Source organism: Erythrolamprus reginae, chromosome 2, assembly GCF_031021105.1.
Source record: "Erythrolamprus reginae isolate rEryReg1 chromosome 2, rEryReg1.hap1, whole genome shotgun sequence".
Classification (NCBI taxonomy): domain Eukaryota; kingdom Metazoa; phylum Chordata; class Lepidosauria; order Squamata; family Dipsadidae; genus Erythrolamprus; species Erythrolamprus reginae.
The window spans coordinates 279,691,914-279,712,689 of NC_091951.1; the positions used below are offsets into that span (position 1 = coordinate 279,691,914).

Genomic DNA, 20,776 nt, shown 5'->3' on the forward strand with positions numbered 1-20,776 from the left:
CCCCGCTCGCCCGCCTGCCGCCCGCCGCCCACCAGCAAGAGGGGGAGAGATAGAGAAAGAGAGAGAAGGAAAGAAAGAGATGAGAGAGGGAGGAAGAGAGTGTGAGAGAGGAAGAAGCAAGAGAGAGAAAGAGAGAGAGAAAGAAAGATGAGAAAGGAAAGGAGTGACGTCATCGGGTGGAAAAATCGCGATATAGCGTTTCGCGAAGATTGAGATCGCGAAAATCAAGGGATCACTGTACTTGTTATATATTTCCAGGACCAGAAGCAACATATCACCAGCTGCAGAACAGCAAATTTTATTGCCACCATGATCTTAAACTTAAGCAACACAATATAACTCTAAGTAAATCAAACTTCTGTGAAATCAAACTGTCCACTTAGGAAGCAACACTGATTGACAATCAATTTCACATGCTGTTGTGCACATTCAACTTTGTACAGAATTCAATGTATTCAATGAGAATATTTCATTCATTCAGATCTAGTATGCGTTATTTGAGTGTTCCTTTATTTTTTGAGCAGTATGTATATGTTCTGATCTCATAAGAAACCTCCCCATCCCTCTCTCACACACAAGCTTGCATTTTAAAAACACACAATACTTTTATTAGAAGTTTTTTCAAGGAATGACATCAGGAGTTTTATATGACCAGAAAGAATTATGCATTTAGAAAAGAGTTTATTCATTTTATTAACATGTTATTATTAGAATATATACAAATTTCAGAATGATATATTTTATAACATTTTTCCATGTTTCAGAAATAATGTACAAAATGCCCTTGGAAAACATTCTGAAAATTAAAAAAAAGTCTGCTTAAATATTATTAAGATAAACCATTTATCATTTTTTTAACATAGAAATTTGACAAAGCGCTATTGCAACACACAATAATTAAAAAACTTCTAACTTTTATTTTAAAAACATTTTTCTTTTTTCTCTGTTGCTATTAATAATGCTTTTCTTTTTCTTTATTTGAGGCAGTTTCCATGTATTTATTCATGAGGTAACAGGATAGATAGTATGATCTATCAAAGCCTCCATTGCAATGTTTTTCAAATTCAGCAACTTGAATATACGTGGACTTATGTGGATTTATGTGGCTCCCAGAATTCTCCAGTCAGCATGCATGGTGCCCCTGGAATTCTGGGAGTTCAAGTATTCACAATTTAAAGTACTTCTTGGAATAAAAAGGATTATCCTTTTGCCTCTTAAATAGGCCTTGGTTTGCCTTCTCTTCAAGAAGCCCTCATTAGCCCCTCCATGCTGGACAACTTTCATTCCATATTTAACCTCCCCTTTTTCAGGAAGGTGATTGAGAAGATGGTTAGTTAAGATTGTAGTTTCAATGGACCATGGATGAAATGAATTATTTGGATCCTTTTCAGTCAGGAGTCAGATCCAGTTATAGGACGGTAATGGCATTGGTTGTAATTCTGGATTAGATCTAGCATGATAAGGGTTGTGCATCTATACTTGCTTTTTGATTGCAATTGACTGGCAGCAATACAAATTGATAAATATATAAAAATAATTGAAACATATTTATTCAACTATTTGGTATTAAACATGTTAGTATTAACACACACACACACACACGCCCACAGCTCATTAAGAATCTGATAGAACAAATTCTAATAGTGAAAACAGAATTTTCTTTCATAGATCATATATTAGTACTTAAATGGATATTTTGCTAATATTCTAGCAACTAAAGTGCCTATGTGCCTATACATTTCATTAATCTATTGCCCATGACCCTACATGGTAAGAATAGAACCTGTTCTACATAGTTTTGGATGACGATGATGATGGGAAAGTGATTTTCAAGTGGAATTGGTTTTCCTTGATTAATATCTCAATGAAAATATATATCATCAACATCAACAAATATACAGTATGTCACTTTTAAAGTAAATAACAACTCATTCTGGAAAAGAAGAAGGGTAGGAAAGAAAATCAAGACAGCCTGCTTTGATTTTGTTTGGCACAAGAGGGCCTAGAGGGAAACAATGGCAACATTTCAGATTTTGTTCTTATACCTTATTACACCAAAGCAGAGTTCTGTAAATTTGTGAGTTGCCTGCTTTCTAAATTGGATTTGGAAATAAGCTCCATATGGGAAAAAGAAGCAACTAAATTCTGAGCAGAGATATTTAGGGTCACATTAAAATAACAACCTTATCTCAGTAGAACAAAACAGCAGTTTTGATAGGTATTTAAACAGAAATTGAAAGGTATAAATCAAGCAAATTTAGAGTCATTTTAAATAATTGCTGAATGTTTTCCTGATAAGCTTAAACTGAATTAATGAGATTAAATGTGTCTCCATCTTACCCTATCACAGGCTGCATTTTAACCAAAGTGGTTTATTGCATCAAACAAACACTACTGGGATCCAAACAAACACTACTGGGAATTGGTGCAAAGCAGACCTTTAGCCTACAATGTGTTGTCAAATTATTTCCAGGTGGGGGTTCCTACCTTTCGCCACTACCGGAAGGCTACTGAAGACTGGCGCAGATGTGTGTGTGTCTGGCAGGTGGGCACGTGTCTTTGCATGAGATTCAGTTTCTGCTCATGCACCAGAAGCCAAATATCACATGAGGACATGTGCACAAGTGAGAATTTGGTGATTTTTGCTGATATTTTTGCTTCCGTGCATGCACAGAAGCAAAAGAAATATGCCAAAAATGGGCAAAATCTCGCATGCAAGAACATTCTCAAGTGAGATTTCACTTCCAATGCATATGCAGAAGCCAAATCACACATGGGCACGCGTGTGCATGCACCAGGGTGCGGAGATGCATGAGCATCTCTATTCCCACTAATGGATTGCTAATCCCACTCATACCGGCTGCAACCCATTACTGGTTATTTCCATAAATACAAGATGGAAGCCATTTCAGATTCAAATGTCATTCTAAACCTTAAATGTAAATTGTGATATATTTGTGTGCAAGTTTTTTCTCTCCTTACAAATATATTGTTAGTATATAGAACGTAACCTACTTGTGTGTTGCCATACAGTAGCTAACCATTTTAGTTTGTAAAATATAAAGTCTATACCTTTAAGGAAATATTACTAGTTGGCCATAAGAGGGCGCCCTTTGGGGGGAGCTACATTATTAGAGATATGTTTGCCATGAGCTATATTCTTGCTGTGTGCATGGTTTGTAAACTATTAGAGTATTATATTATTATATTGTTGATTCTGTATATTTGTAAATAATAATATTGTTGTATATACATTAATACTAAGTCTGAGTCATTGTCTGGCTAACCCACATTTCCTACACCACAACAACCTGCTTAATGTGTGTTGAATGTTTCGTACGAGACATACTAACATATATCAACATGTCCTTCATAGCAACATTATGAAAATAGAGGGTGCAATAGTTTACATTCCAGTTTAAATTAAAATACATTTTTCCCTGTCTGCGTTAGCAACAAGATCACCCTATTTCCATCTTGTCTTTTCTGTTCATCTACCATGAATTTGAATCCTATGCAACAGCTTAAGATAATGGAGGAACTGAGCTGCAATTAACCCAGGATGGGCCCAGAAATTGACAACATTGGTGCAAGGCTCTTAAACCACTGTTAGACTTTGGGAAGACCTCTGCAGAACTGTTGCCACTGTTGGATAAAAAAAGAGAGAAAGATTTAAAATAATAATATGAATAAAGTTACTTCTCATACTTAACATTTCATCAGAGGATTATAGCATTATTATAAACTGTAAAACAGAAAATACAATAGATAAATTGTCCATTATGAATAATATTTTCAAAACGTTCTTGTGCAACCAACAGCTTATGTCATTGGCAATGAATCGGTATGATTATTTCAGACTAGCTAGAACAAAATAATAAATTTAGCTAATGTAACAAAACTTGCCACATTTCTTTGAGAGGTTCCCATTTTCCCTAAATTAGCATTTTACCAGTGGGAAAAAATTCTGTGCATGCAGGAGTCTTTGTTTGTTCATTAGCCTCCTGCTTAGAGTAAGGTTGCTTAAAATAAGATATTATTAGAAAAAAGAAAAGGTGTAAACTGCATTTCTCACTAATACGTCTGCTCCTGATCATACACCTATAAGATTTCCAAATAAATATATCAGGTAAGAGAACTCTTAACGTATGGCAAATGCATCACTGAAGATAATATTTTACTATGAATCTTCAAAAGCCGTATAGTCAAATGAACCAAAAGTGTTCAAATATAAATTATTATGCTGTCTTGAAGAGCAGAGAAGTATGGAAGCAAATATTTTAAGCCTTTTATAACCCTTAAAAAAACTATCTCCAGGAATTTCTGAAATATTATGATGCCATACCTTTATATATTGTAGTTCATTTATTGTGTTCTTGGAGTATTTACTGGCAATAAGCAGTTTGACTTTACGTATGATCTCTATGACACGAGATTCTGATCTAATTACCTGTTAAAGAGGTTTAAACAGCAGGCAACTATTTCTGTGCTATTGTCATTTGCTTCGAAGTTGCTTTGTAATAATGTTGTACATGGATTTTCAGAAAGTATACCTGAAAAAGGGTTAGAAAAGATATTTGAATTATGAAATAGTATCTCTGGGTTATGGCAACAAATTCACTGAGACACTGACTTGTTTTTTAATTTTTGAGGGATGACTTATTCGCTTCCCCCATCAGCAGAAATACAATGAAAAGATGAAGCAGAGCACTTGAACAGGGAACAAAATTGGGGCAGAGGCTGATGTCTATGTAGAAAGGCCTTCAAAAAAGCTTCTGGGGGATTAGAAGAGAAAGTATCTTCCTTTAACTTTTTAAAAAAAATCTAAGCCATTATAATTGATATCATATCAACAGATAAACAGGGCCTTGTTTCTTTATTCTATTAAAAAAATCAAACGTTGATTAGTGTTGGGCGAAGTGAACCTGCAAAGTTCGGGCTCGTACCGAACTTTGCACGATTCGGTATACCGAACCCAAACCCATTTTTTGCAAAAATTTGGCAAAAGTTTGGGTTTGGGTTTGGGAGAGCACCAGGAAGCACTGCCACCCAGCTGTCACCTTCCGGAACAGCCGAGGTGCTTCCCGGCGCTCTCCCGAACCTGAACTTTTGCCGAACCTCCGGGTTCAGCATTCAGGAGACTGCTGAGAAGCGCCCCGGCTGTTTCTGAAGGTGACAGCTGGGTGGGGGAGCTGTCGACCAGTTGGGAGGTGAAAAAGGAGGTGGGGAATCCCACGAGGAGATTCCAGGGGCGGAGCTTTGACATCACTGAGACGTCCTTCCTGGCCGGCTGAAACAGGGACTCCAGGAAGGATGTCTCAGTGACGTCAAAGCTCTGCCCCTGGAATACCCTCGTGGGATTCCCCACCTCCTTTTGTGCCTCCCGACCGGCCGACAGCTCCTCGGCTGTTCTGGGAAGCGCCGCCACCCAGCTGTCACCTTCAGAAACAGCTGGGGCACTTCTCGGCGGTCTCCCGAACGCCGAACCTAGAACTTCAGCAAAAGTTCGGGTTCGGGTTCGAGTTCGGGAGAGCACTGGGAAGCACCCCGACTGTTTCGGAAAGTGACAGCTCGGTGGCGACGCTTCTTGGCACTTTCCCGAGCGCCAAACTGAAAAACTCGACAAAGTTCAGGTTCGGGTTCGGAACCCGAACTTTAAAAAAAATTCGGGTGCACTTTCCCAAGTGCCGAACTCAAAAACTCGGCAAAGTTCGGGTTCGGGTTTGGAACCCGAACTTTTTTTAAAATTCGGGTGCCGAACCCGAACCCGAACTTCGTTGGGTTTGCCCAACACTAACGATGATATCACTGAAGCACAACTGTGTCAATTTTAAACTTTCTAGAAACCCTAATGATTTCAATGGGAAAGTTCAATTTTCCTCCATGCAGCATAAAGGATCTGAATTGTGTCTAACATAATTGGTGACACGTAATGTTACAATACCTGCAACGCAAGCCGTCATGAAACAGGCCACAGTACCAGCAATCATAGCCCTAAAGGCTCCTCCTGCAATGTCTCTCTTCCTGGACGGAGCCAAAGATGCTGGAGATGTGAACAGAAGAAAAGAAAAATGAGCAATATGCAATGATGAGACATCTGCTCAGTGCTTTTCTAACACTTCTATAATCTCTGGAGCAGCTTCAGTAAAGGTTCTTGCTACCTAGGATAGAAACAGTTAGATAACCATAAATGATATTGGCAATAACTTTTCAAACGAAAGTTTACTTCATGAAATTCATAACAAATAAAACAGAATATTTTGACTATTATCCAGACTGAAACCATTTCACTGAAACCATTTCAGTGTTTATTTCAATTTTCATCTGAAATGGATGCAATTATATATAAACGGGAAAAACCTGCTTAATTCTACAGCAAATCTGTTAATCTTGGACTAATCCTGTGATGAGCAGTTCATCCAAGTTTACATGAAGCACTAGAGGCAGATTAATAAGTTTTTGTGCATCAAAATGTTTAAATGGCTTTGTTATCTGTAAAAAAAATTCAGTTTCTCAACAGCTTTTCCAACAACTTGTAGAATGCTTGGAATGCTTTTGCAGTGGCAAAAAAGTCAGTAATTTTGATCATTCTACAAATTCCAAAGATGAAGGTTGAGCAATTGCTCATCACAGCAAAATATCTTGTTTTAAAAATAGACATTAGTCTTTCAAATTGCTCTGTGTATGGCAGGTGTAAAGGATCAAGATCATACATTAAGTTGAAGTTCAAAAATGTTTTATTGCTGAAATCTATATACAACTGTCTAATCAGCTAAAGTTCAACACTATAGAGACAGAGATCAACAGAATTCAAGAGGGGTTGGATTTAGACCATTTGTGGCAAGGTAATGACTCTAACTCTACTTCCAGCATTGCCTGCTCTTCTCTATAATAGATTAAGTATACATGATTCTTACATAGTGCTCCAAGTATCATTCCGACGGAACCAAAATTTGCAAACCCACAAAGTGCGTAAGTGGCAATTGTTTCGGATCGTATCTGAAATAAAGCGAATAAAAGACCAATTATTTTTTCTTTGAGAAATAAAAATAGTTTTTAGTGTCTGGCTAATGGCAATTGAACATGCAATAAGGGTATAATGTTGGTGAACAGTTTTGAAATGGGAATAAATTTAGATTTTCTCCCTTCCCCGCAAAAGAAGAATTGCATATTAGAAGAAACCAGAAATAGAATATTTTCATACCCTTTATATATTTATCAGATAGAATAGAACATTTGGTTCCCATGACTAAAATTGTGTGTGTGTGTGTGTGTGAGAGAGAGAGAGAGAGAGAGAGAAAGAGAGAGAGAGAGGGAAAGGGAGAGGAAGAATCTAGTCATGGGAAACAAATGTTCTATATAAAGGCTATGAAAATATTCTATTTCTGGTTTCTTCTAATATGCAATTCTTCTTTGCGGGGAAGGGAGAAAGTCCAATATAATATACTGTATATTTATCAGATAGACTACACACACACACACACACACACACACTGTAGAGGACTTGAACTTCCAGTAAAAAAATAAATAAATTTCACTTTAGTTTTTTTGTAGACATGTTGATGATTTCCTGATAGTGACTAGAATTTCTCAAAATGTAGCTAATTTCAACACTGGTATGTCTGAATCCATTAGCAAACACATGTAATACTTCATTGCCAAGGGCTATTTCAGATGTGCCAGCAATTCTGCATCAAAAACATTTCTTGGTAGAAAATGGAACATGCGCATAATGTGTCAATTCTAATCATGCTCACATTTGAATGTTGTGCATATCAGTGTCACTCTGCATAGGATTTTCAAAAGAATGAGTAGGCTTAGTAGTGTATATGATATCTTAAAGAAAAAATATTTAAAAAATGAAATTATTATTATTATTATTATTATTATTATTATTATTATTATTAATTAGATTTGTATGCCACTCTTCTCCAAAGACTCTGAGAAACACAGCTTTCCTTAATGAACAGGTTTGCACTATCCTGTGTACTATACTATAACAATTCAAAGTGTTGGTTACGACCTATAAAGCCCTTCGTGGCATCGGACCAGAATATCTCCGGGACCGCCTTCTACCACACGAATCCCAGCGACCGGTTAGGTCCCACAGAGTTGGCCTTTTCCAGGTCCCGTTGACGAAACAATGTCGTCTGGTGGGAGCCAGGGGAAGAGGTTAGGTTTAGGTTAGGTTTATTGGATTTATATGCCGCCCCTCTCCGCAAACTCGGGGCGGCTCACAACAATAATAAAAAACAGTACAGTACATAATACCAAATCCAATGCCCACCCATCTAGTTACAATTTAAAATTAATAATCTCATAAAAAAACAGGAACACAGTCAATCAATCAACAAAACAACATGGGCAAGGGGGAGGTGTTTTAGTTCCCCCATGCCTGATGGCAAAGGTGGGTCTTAAGGAGTTTACGAAAGGCAGGGAGGGTGGGGGCAATCCTAATCTCAGGGGGGAGCTGGTTCCAGAAGGTCGGGCCCCCCACAGAGAAGGCTCTTCCCCTGGGTCCCGCCGACCAACATTGTTTAGTCGACGGGACCCGGAGAAGGCCAACTCTTTGGGACCTAACCGGTCGCTGGGATTCGTGCGGCAGGAGGCGGTCCCGAAGATATTCTGGTCCGGTGCCATGAAGGGCTTTATAGGTCATAACCAACACTTTGAATTGTGACCGGAAACTGATCGGCAGCCAATGCAGACTGCGGAGTGTTGGAGTGATATGGGCATACTTGGAGAAGCCCATAATTGCTCTCGCAGCTGCATTCTGCACGATCTGAAGTTTCCGAACACTTTTCAAAGGTAACCCCATGTAGAGAGCATTACAGTAGTCGAGCCTCGAGGTGATGAGGGCATGAGTGACTGTGAGCAATGACTCCCGGTCCAAATAGGGCCGCAACTGGCACACCAGGCGAACCTGGGCAAACGCCCCCCTCGCCACAGCTGAAAGGTGTTTTTCTAATGTGAGCTGTGGATCGAGGAGGACGCCCAAGTTGCGGACCCTCTCTGAGGGGGTCAATAATTCCCCCCCCAGGGTAATGGACGGACAGATAGAATTGTCCTTGGGAGGCAAAACCCACAGCCACTCCATCTTGTCTGGGTTGAGTTTGAGTTTGTTGACACCCATCCAGGCCCCAACAGCCTCCAGGCACCGGCACATCACTTCCACTGCTTCGTTGACTAGACATGGGGTGGAGATGTACAACTGGGTATCATCGGCATATTGATGATACCTCACCCCATGCCCTTGGATGATCTCACCCAGCGGTTTCATGTAGATATTAAATAGCAGGGGGGAGAGGACCGACCCCTGAGGCACCCCACAAGGGAGAAACCTCGGGGTCGACCTCTGACCCCCCCACTAACACCGACTGCGACCGACCGGAGAGGTAGGAGGAGAACCACTGAAGAACAGTGCCTCCCACTCCCAACCCCTCCAGCCGGCGCAGAAGGATACCATGGTCGATGGTATCGAAAGCCGCTGAGAGGTCAAGGAGCACCAGGACAGAGGACAAGCCCCTGTCCCGGGCCCGCCAGAGATCATCCATCAACGCAACCAAAGCAGTTTCCGTGCTGTAGCCGGGCCTGAATCCAGACTGCTGAGGACCTAGATAATCGGCTTCATCCAAGGACCGCTGGAGTTGAAGTGCCACTACCTTCTCAACAACCTTCCCCATGAAGGGAAGGTTGGAGACTGGACGGTAGTTATTAAGCACGGCTGGGTCCAAGAAAGGCTTCTTGAGGAGGGGGCACACAACCGCCTCCTTATAAAGGGGCGGAAAGGACCCCCTCCACAAGGAGGCATTGACAATCTCCTGGACCCAGCTCCGTGTCACCCCTCGACTGGCTGAAACCAGCCAAGAGGGACACGGATCCAGTAAACAGGTGGCGGAACTCACAGCTCCAATGGCCTTGTCCACTTCATCAGGTGTCACCAAGTCAAACTCCTCCCAGACAGATGGACAAAGACGTTTAGCCCCAGTCACCTCGACTGACTCATTGTCAGTTGACTCTGTTTCACAATTGGAGTCGAGGTCCGCTCGGATCCGGGCGATTTTATCAGCGAAAAATGTGTTAAAATCCTCGGCACTACTCTGCAAGGGCTCCCCAACTCCCCCCTGATTAAGAAGGGAGCGGGTTACCCTAAACAGAGCGGCCGGGCGGGATTCCGCTGATGCAATCAAGGCGGCATGATACGCGCATCTTGCCGCCTTGAGCGCCACTTTGTAAGTCTTAATATGAGCTCTTACAAGTGTTCGATCGGATTCGGACTTACTCTTCCTCCATCGCTTCTCCAGACGTCTCTTCTGGCGCTTCAACACCCGGAGCTCCTCGTTGAACCATGGAGCTCTATGGGGTCTAGTGCCACGGAGAGGTCGCAACCGGGCAATCCGGTCAAGAGCCTCCCCTGCAGCCTTGTTCCAGGCCTCAGCAAGAGACTCTGCCGAACTGTGGACAAGTGTATCTGGAATAACCCCAAGCGCCATCTGGAAGCCTTCTGGATCCATCAGGCGTCTGGGGCGGAACCTCCTAATTGGTTCCGCCTCCCTGTGGGGAAGGATTGGAGCCAGGAAGTTAAGCCGCAGTAGGAAATGATCTGACCACGACAAAGGCAACTTCTAAGCCCCTTAATCTCAGATCAGAGAGGAATATCATATCGGGTGCGTGCCCACCCTCGTGAGTCGGACCCTGAACTACTTGAGTCAGGTCCATGGCTGTCATGGTGGCCATGAACTCCTGTGCCAGTCCAGAGGAACCGTCGAGCGACGGCAGATTGAAGTCCCCCAGGACGATAAGTCCGGGGAACTCCACCACCAGCCCGGCCACCTCCTCGAGTAGCACAGGCAGGGCTGTTGACACGCAGCTGGGAGGCAGGTACGTTAGTAACAAGCCCACCCGAACCCCTAAGTCCAACTTCACCAGGAGGGACTCGCAACCCGCAACCTCTGGAGCAATGAGCCTACGCAGGACAAGACTCTCCCTGGCTATAATAGCCACTCCTCCCCCCCTTCCCTGGGGTCGAGGTTGGTGCCATACCCGAAACCCAGCTGGGCAAATTTCAGAGAGAGGAACTCCTCCCTCCGGGCCCAGCCAGGTTTCGGTCACACAAGCCAGGTCAGTCTCCTCATCCAGGATCAGATCCCGGATGAGGAGAGCTTTATTTACCACTGACCTGGCATTGAGTAGCAACAACTTGAGCCCAGGGCCAGAATTACACTCATCACCAGTGCCTTGAGTTAAGCTCATGGAGCCTGAAGAAGGGATCGCTACTAAGCAGTGATCCCTCCTTCCCCTGGAATGGCTAGCTCCATGGCTTCCGCCATACCTGCCTCTCCCCAGCAAGACCGTGGTGGCCCCGACCCTCTGGAATTAACTTCCCCCGGAGATCAGAACTGCCCCCTCCCTCCTTGCCTTTCGCAAGCTCCTTAAAACCCACCTATGCCATCAGGCTTGAGGAAATTGATTCCCCCGGGCCTCTCTGTTTTATGCATGGTTTGTCTGAGATGTATGACTGTTTTATATTAAGGTTTTCTTCAAAGGTAGCCCCATGCAGAGAGCGTTGCAGTAATCGAACCTCGAGGTGATGAGGGCATGAGTGACTGTGAGCAATGACTCCCTGTCCAAATAGGGCTGCAACTGGTGCAGCAGGCGAACCTGGCCAAAGGCCTCCTCGCCACAGCCGAAAGATGGTGTTCCAATGTTAGCTGTGGATCGAGGAGGACGCCCAAGTCAGGTTTTGTAGACATAATAAATATTTTAGTTTTATTATTTTTTTCCAAAACTTATTATAAAATCCATATCACAAAAACTGTGATATGCTAGTAGCAAATTTGCTCCCACCCCCCAATGAATGACAATGCATCTAATGACATTTAATAGTATCATCTTAATTCAAGGACAGCAAATGCATGAGAGGAAATTCTCACTTCTCTTTCCCGCTGTTCTCAATGTGTCAGCCGAATACACAGTAGTAGAATGGCAGCCTTAGCAATTTGGTCCCTTCATACTTCCATCAATATCCCAGTTTTAAGCTGACTCATGATCTGCACTTTGCTTGAACTTAAACCACAGAGATGTCATTCATAGCAGTGTACCCACCCAACTGATTGTAAGAGGATGCACAAACTGACATAAAACTAGAGCTTGTTTGGGGTGTTATTCTCAATTAATTTGGGTAGCTGAAAAATTACCTCTCTTCTATTAATTAAAGGGACTTAACCTCAGAGGAGGAAAACGGGGGCCGAGGATATGATAGAAAACTAAAAACTGAAGATCCTACCAACTACCGGAGCCTATCCCTAACACTTCAGAGCAACAGAGATTCTTCTAGAAAAATGGTTTCAATGTGTTATCTTCTTGAACCTTAGTTGCAATGGAAATTAATTAGCTTAACTGATGAACTGGTTCATGAGCATGAATTCCTGATTATATTTGCAACTTTGCAATAGAAATTCCCGCCCCTCTACCCCATGATCACTAATTTATAACACATTATATATTATCAGGAAAACACATTCACAAATTGTGCTTCATGCTGCATGCAGAGAAATTTTGCCACAAATAGCTACATGTACTCTTAAACCTCAAATAAAACTTTCCAGTCATGGAAAACCCTTTCTCCTAGTTTAAATTCCAAATATCTTTTTTGTATCTTTAAATTAGGAAAGATTACTGAAAAATGTTGTCCTTGGTCTCGTGTTTTGGCACAACACAGGTCCAAGAATTGAAGTTACAATTTTATCCATAACTGTTGAAGACTTCTCATGTAATTCCCAAAAAAGTCTATTCTGATGCGCTTGAACCAAATATGAAAATTTCCCCTTCTTTGCTAAAGGTCTTTTTAAAGTACTGTAAAAAAATTAGGTCCCATTTCTTGTTTACAATGGTTCTCAACCCCCTTCTTTTAACTTACGTCCAATGTTGTGTCTGTAGCAGATTACTAATAAATCAGAATTCTCCTTCTCTTTGACCTCTACTTTGCTTCAGTGCTAAAGTCATATACAATCAGACACTCCCAAGATTTCATTTGGTTCCTATACAACATGATTAAATACACCAAGGCATAACTTGGATTGTGAACCACAAGAAAATGGTAGTACCAAAATATTTATATCAATTGTGGCTTCACATCTGTAGGAACACATGCCTAACATAGACACTACGTTCTAGGAAAGTCCACTGGACAAATATCTATGAAGTATTAGATCTGAACAGAGTTATACAGGAATACTTACACTCAAGTACTGTTTCACACCATTGATGTACATTTCTCCTCCCGTCTTTCGTAGTTTAATCAACTTTGCAAGGTGTTCGTAAGCCACAAATTCATTGAAGAAAGTCTTATAACCAAGGAGTCCACCAACAATAAAGCTGTCTTCCCAATCTACTCCCATCATAAAAGAAAATGGCATGAACAGATATGAACAGATTATCTATAAGGGAGAAAAGAAGAACAAAGAGAAATATGATGCATAAACCTTATTGAGTACCTATTGACTTATTGATCACACAAGCAGTTTCTTGGAGCAGGGTAGTTGAGGCAATAAATACAATATGCATGAAATGTATTGTTATCAGTTAAAACTTTTATCTAGCAATGTAGTCTCAAGGTTAAACAGTCTATTTATTATAGACCACTTTTTTCCCTTGGGTGCCGAAAGACCATGTGTGTGCAGTATCGTGCATACACAAGTGTCCCCACCCATTACTCAATGCCTGGGGAGGGCAAAAACAGCTTCCCCCATCCCCTGAAGGCCCTCTGGAGGCTGGAACTGGCCTGTTTCCCAACTTCTGTTGGGCCCAGTAGGCTCGTGTTTCACCCTCCCCAGGCTCCAAAGGCTTTCCTGAAGCTGGGGGAGGGCAAAAACGCCATCTCCCATCCCCTGGAGGCTCTCTGGAAGCCGAAAATGCCCTCCCAGAGCCTCTGCGCTAGCCAAAAATCAGCTGGCTGGCACACACATACTTGTTAGAGCTGAGCTCAGGCAATGGCTTGCGTGCCAGCACATATGACTCTGCGTGCCACCTGTGCACCCATGCCATAGGTTCACCACCACTGTTATAGACACTACATCTTTAGTCCAGAAAGAGAAAATATGTAACTGAAATATAAAAATCAAAATCCTTTAAATGGCCCTAGGAATTAGTTTAGATCCAAGAATAACATAAAACTGTCCCCTTTCTTTCAGTAGATTGATGATAGAATCTGCAAAGTTATACATTGAGTGGAGAGAATGAATAGCAAAACATTATTACAGCAATCTTATATCACAAGCATACTAGTCCCAAGACCATCAAATAAAATGGATTGCCAGAAAGTCAAACCACACTGTGGAATTCTACATCTCAGACTGAATTGTTTTGCCAAAAATAGTGAAAGAGATCCCAATTTAGAGGGGGAAAAAACTCTTAATTCTTCCCTACCAATTTAGTTTAATTTAACTCTAATTTAATTTAGTCATTCCTACGCTAGAGTGGTAGGGTGGCCTAGAAGTGGAGCTCTTGCCTCACAATCAGGAGACTGTGAGTTTGATCCTAGGTAGAGGCAGATATTTCTGTCTCTGGGCACAATGAAAATATATCTGCTTGAACAAAACTCCACATTGACGACAGGAATGGCATCCAACCAGTAAGACACTCCGCTAGCTCCATTCAGTTGCCCAGATTCCACCCTGCAAGGGATTATGGGGTCGTCAAAAAGAAGATGATAATTCCTATGCTAAAGTCGTTTCTTTCTCGTTGGAGACAATTGAGAAAAAGACAGCAGATATGTGTTAATGTAAGGTGCAGCTCTTAGAGCATCCAATGTTGAACTATTATCCTATTGATAGGATGCTATTAGACTAACAGTTGGGACCTACAACTGCCTGGGGCAGTGCCAGTGCAACCTCCTCCATTACCAAATATGGTACCAAAAGTACCACCCAAAGTGGCACTCAAAGCCACTCTATATTTGCAGGGCTCAATTTTAACATACTGCTCTCTACCCAGATTTCCACGACCCCCAAACCCTGAGAAAGGATGGCCACAGCATTGCCCTCGAAACCTCAAAATCTGCTTCAGTAGACTGAAACCATTATTTTCTTTCAGTTTGGCTAATAGCAAATATCCACTGAATTCATACATAACCTTTTGCTCAAAGGTGAAATGGTTGGATATTTCTGAGCCACTGGAAAAAAGAAATGAATCTGGACTGTTAAATAAGCATTAAAAACTTGTGCAGAAGAATAAAATCTGTAATGTGACTCGGGACATGACATGCCGGCTAAATTTTCTCTCTACCCTACCTGGAGTCTGTGGATTGGGATGGAACATACCTTTTAAAATGAATATTCAATGAATATTCAAAGTGAAGTAGAAATGCAGGAAGGAGCCATATTTTAACTAATTAGGATCTCTTTGCCTTTGCAGCCAGTTTCAACTAGGTTGAATATTGTGTTCAAAAAGTATTTGTGTTCCCTTTATGCTCCATTAGAAAGCAGGAAAAAAATCTCTTGGGAAACTGTCCAGGCCAGCTGTATCTCTTTTGTTTACTGCATTAATAACCTCCTCACTGAGTGCTTTTATAAATGGTCCCTTGTAGCTAGATAGATGAAGCCTCATTAGATTGTTAAGCAATCCATTACTCTTTTCTTTAACTGCACCAGGACTGAGGCTGCTTCCAGGGTAAGTATCTGCACATAGCTTGCCATATTTTTTTCCTATGCTTAAAGTGATATTCTTTTTGCTCTCGACCGGAATTGAACCCCTTTCCTTTTTTGCCATTCTAAATGGTACATATGGCCATGTGTAGCAAGGATTTGCATAGCCACCGTTGATTGGCTAATCCAGCAGCGGGAGAAATAAACTGCTGTCAGTGGCCGGCTGGGTAACAGGCAAGCCCTTAAAAGCGGCTTCCCTGTAGGCAGCCAGCAGTTCGTATTTGTTCTGGTTTCTGGTAGAATTTTAGCTATTACAAATAACTTTTACTAAATGCAGTATTTCATAAACAAAGAAACTCCATCTTTATTCTCTTCCTTCCGTATTCAAAATACACTTCATGCTAGCACATTTCTTGTTGTCCCGTTATCTCTCCTAATTACATTCCTTTTGCATTCCTCCCAGCCTCCTCCATTCACCAAGATTTATGTACTCACAGCATGATTCATAAACAGCAGAAATGACTAGAAAATAACACAGAATGAGTTTGCTTGCTTGGGAGCTGAATGGGAACACCTTCCATTTTTGTTCTACAACATTGAAACTCCACCCTTCTTCCCCACTGACCCCCTGACGTACCAAATACATCACTCCAGTATTTAACCCATTCCTCCCCTTAATATCTTCTTCCAAACACCTGTTCTTTACATTTTTGGACCCTTCTGAATTTAGGATTGACCCAGCGAACGTCTGATTCTTCCTCGCTAGATTCTGGACTCATGGCCACATCCTGTGGCTGGCCTCCCACCTGTTCTACTACCTGCAACCCCGGGCCCACCACTAATTCATAAACACTATCTGTATCAGAGTCCTCAATTTCTTCATCCTCCTCCAACTGACCAGGAGTATGTACAACAGTATTCCAATCCAACTAAGTTCAATAAAGGTACTGAACTGCTCCTAAGTCTCATTTCTTCATTCCTGCATCATCTAACAGTAAATGTTGTTTTCCTTACCTATTTATCATTTCCATGGGACCATAAGTTACATTAAGTGGAAGCACTTTAATGCAGAATTTTCTGCATTCTGGCATGCCTTATCAATACATTAATAATTGGCTCAACCTGTAATGAATTAATTCTATCCTTTTCCTCCATGTGATCATTTCCCTTTTTAAATTTATTTATACTTGCATTTTAGACTCATCTGCTCATAGTATACAGTTAAAGCAGAGACAGTCATTCTTTTCCCTTGTTTTCTATCTGATTATTTCTTGCTCATTGTGAATATGAAAACTGATTGTCTATATTAATCGGCAGTTTTTAACTGAAGTGGGATATTTTTTTGTAGTCTTGTTTAACAGAAGTACTTCTTTTTTTTTATGGGTTTTGAGCAGTTATATGGAGATCAAAGGTGGGGGGTCAGGTTTTATTTCATATATGCGTAAATTTAATTAAATGTATGTTGAAATAATATAATTCCATTCTACTTATATATTTAATATTAGTATCCTTATGTGACTCAGAAAATCTAGGTTTCGTTATATGTGTCTGTAAGTTTAACCATACTAATGATTACATCAAATGATTGTATAAACCTGTGGAGGCTACTGAGGCTATGACTTTGAAGCCTCAAGTTCTGCAGCCAATTTTCATGCTCATGATCTGGGGATATTAACCAAACAGATGATATCATAGAAGTTGTGCCTTTATGTGTAAATTCCAAGATACAGAATTTGTGTGACTTATTTGTCATCCATCTGGATACAGACAGATTTTTTTCTCTTTAAGGTATATAGATAGTCTTCGATTTACAACTATTGGTTTAGTGCAGTGATGGGCCCCATCTGGTTCGGATGGGATTGGCGATCTGGTAGCGGTTTTTATTGGGTTCCAGAGGCTGGCCCAGCCATGGGCATGCCCAACATGTATATGCGCACCTCCACATGAGATTTTGCTTCTTCGCATGCACCCAAAGTGAAATCTCACGCGGGGATGCTTGCGCGGGTGAGATTTCAACAATTTTTGCCCTTTTTTTTGCTTCTGTGCATGTGAGCGTCCTTGTGTTAGATATCACTTCGGGTGTATTCACAGAAGAGAAATCTCGCACGGGGGCACGCAGACACATTTTGTATGCATGCGTGCCCATGCGGGCCTCAGGATCCCATACTGGTAGGGAAAAGTAAGTGGAGCTCTTCACTGACTGTTCAATAATAATACATAACAACAACAACAACAACAACAACAATAATAATAGTGATAATAATAATAATAATAACAATAATAATAATAATAATAATAATAATATATTAGATTTGTATGCTGTCCCTCTCCGAGGACTCGGAGCAGCTCACAACAGTAATACAATATACAAATCCAAGCAAAAACAATTTTAAAACCCTTAATTAAAAACAATCATACAACCCAAACAAACCATACATAAAATGGAGCAGCCGAGTTCAAAGTCATAATGCCACTGAAAAAAGTGACTTATGACTGTTCTTCAAACTTGTTTCTGTTGTAGCATCTCCGTAGTCAAGTGATCAAAATTGGGATGCTTGTATCTTATGATTCATGGTGAATGTATTTATGAGAACTATGACCATGATTTATCGCTTATATCTTTTATGCAGCTGAGAGCCTGTGCACCGAAGACTCTTGCTTGAGGAAATAGCTAATGAGTCCTTGGAGAAGGGGGGCATATAAGTCAAACGAACAAATGAATGAATGGACAATACCTCAAAGCTCAGTTGTGGGTAGTCAAACATGTTCCCCAGCCAAGACAGGACTGCATTAAAGAAGGCCAGCAAAGCAAGGAAGGCAATCAGATTCACAGCAATGTTGGCTACCAGCGGGATGGCAGCGCTCGCACCTTGGCTGGCAGCTTCCAGGAGGTTCCTAGCTTCTCTTCAGCCGCAAAAGAAAAGGTGCACATTAATATGATGTCTCCATGGCTCCTACCAGTCAATGACTACTTCAGCTTCAATCACAACAACACAAGAGCATGCAACAGATTCAAACTTAATATGAACCGCTCCAAACTTGACTGTAAAAAATACGATTTCAACAATCGAGTTATCGAAGCGTGGAACTCATTACTGGACTCAATTGTGTCAACCCCTAACCCCCAACATTTCTCCCTTAGACTCTCCATGATTGACCTCTCCAGGTTCCTAAGAGGCCAGTAAGGGGCGTACATAAGTGCACCGGTGTGCCTTTCGTCCCCTGTCCAATTGTCTTTCCTTTCTCTCACTTATCATATATATTTTCTTCCTTTCATATATCCTCTAAGTTCACTTTTACCCTTATATATATTACTACATGTCTATTTTTCTTCCTATGTATTTGTGTATTGGACAAATGAATACATAAATAATAAATAAAAATAAATAAACAATAACAGTATTCATCCTTTTTAAAATATCAGGAGGGCCAGCAACCAGAATAATATTAGAAACAATATTTAATGATCCTTCAGTGAAGGGAACAGAAGAGATAACCTCAAGCAGCTCTTAGTTAATTTAATGTTAATTAATAATTGATTATCGTTCATGATTAGATGCTGATGAATTTTTTGCTCATGCTCATTGCCTGTTAATTAGGAGGTGAATCACATTTGTGCTAAGTGAGCTTATGGCTACCAGAGAGCTGAAATATTAGCCAGTTATATTTCTCCTTATTTAAAAGTTCTCAGAATATGAAAGATAGGAGGTTTATTTTTTTTCCTGACTGATGCTTTGTGTTTTCAAATGGATATGTGAAAACTAGCAATTCAACATCTGTCTTTTTTTCCCCAGTTGATAATTTGAGCTTCTGTCTGAGGTGACAGGATCTCATTGGTGTGGGAAGGATGGCAATATTACCTCAGTAAGTTCTTTTAATTACCGATGACTTTGTTCAACTCAATCAAAAGTGACTTTGTGTTCCCCAAATATGTATCTTCAAGTTTTAGTTAACTGAATCGTCCAGAGATGAGCATCTACATTGTCTGTATGCTATATAATATGAACATATAAATTGCTTACCCTTTTTCCATTTTTGTATCCTCTTGGGCATTTATCTGGGCCTTTTCAGTCTCAGGCCAGAAGAGTTTAGCAATAGCTAAAGCTGCTGGTGCTGACATCACAGAAGCAGTTAATAAATGAGAAGCTGAGACCTGAACAATGAAAACAAATTATTTTTTTTACATTAGGTCAGTGTTATTCAACCTCAGCCACTTGAAATCAGTGTGGGCTTTCCTTCCCAGAATTTCTTTGTCAGCATGCTTTAGGGATGAGTGGGAAAAAAAATGTTTTACAAATTTTGTAATAAAATATATATTGGAATATTGGGATAATATGAATGTATCTCTTCTTCTCACTTATCTATATATACAGTCGCTCCATTACTGAAGGGCTGCAATTTTTTTTACTACCACACTGTGGGGGTGGCTTATTTTGTGTGTGTGGCTTGCCTACCATGTGATCAGGAGAGAGTGGCTTGACGATTATGTGATCGGCTGGCTTAAAGGTCAGGTGACTGGCTTAAAGGTGGCCCACTTGATGTCACTCACGTCAAGGATTTGGGTTAGGGTTAGGGTGCCTGGCACCTCCTCGCTTCAAAGAGATACAATTTCCCTATCTATTTACTATTACTGAACATCCAAAACATACTATTTAATTCTATGTATATATGCAATATGTATACATACATATTACACACATTAAAAATATACATTATCTACTATATAAACTGTATGTGTGTGTACACACACACAAACGCACGCACAGCTCTTCTAAAATTATACACATTCAATCTCATTTACTGTGATAGGAAAAACATATCCAGAGCCCAGAAGGGGAAATAAAGAAAAAAATTCAAAATTTTCTGCGTACCTGACCAAAAGTTTTCTACCTGACCGTATCCGCAAGAGCCCATCACTGAGCTCCATGTAAAAATGGTGGCCAACAGGATTTTAAAGGACAGGCAGAGTTTTGTATGAGAAAGGGGAATTTTAACTAGAGAAAGAAGTCTAGAAAAGTTCTGGACTCATTGATAACAAGAGTAAATTTTATTTATTTATTTATTCATTTGTCCAATACAGAAATACATAGAAAGAAAGATAGACATGTGATAATATAAAAGAGGGTGAAAGT

At 40.7% G+C, this 20,776-nt stretch overlaps 1 protein-coding gene across 2 annotated transcripts in view; it reads right to left on the bottom strand.

The window, feature by feature from the left end:
- Positions 1-641: 641 nt before the first annotated feature.
- The window catches only part of SLC28A3 (solute carrier family 28 member 3), a 59,983-nt gene continuing 39,848 nt past the window's right edge, over positions 642-20,776 (bottom strand). For both annotated transcript variants that reach the window (XM_070742756.1, XM_070742757.1), the window contains exons 12-18: positions 19,667-19,797; positions 18,380-18,548; positions 13,242-13,439; positions 6,918-6,999; positions 5,945-6,043; positions 4,451-4,553; positions 642-3,645 (exon numbers count right to left, since the gene is read on the bottom strand). In XM_070742756.1, the coding sequence (XP_070598857.1) occupies positions 3,525-3,645; positions 4,451-4,553; positions 5,945-6,043; positions 6,918-6,999; positions 13,242-13,439; positions 18,380-18,548; positions 19,667-19,797 (903 nt within the window). In that variant the 3' untranslated portion in view covers positions 642-3,524. The remainder of the gene's footprint in view (positions 3,646-4,450; positions 4,554-5,944; positions 6,044-6,917; positions 7,000-13,241; positions 13,440-18,379; positions 18,549-19,666; positions 19,798-20,776) is intronic.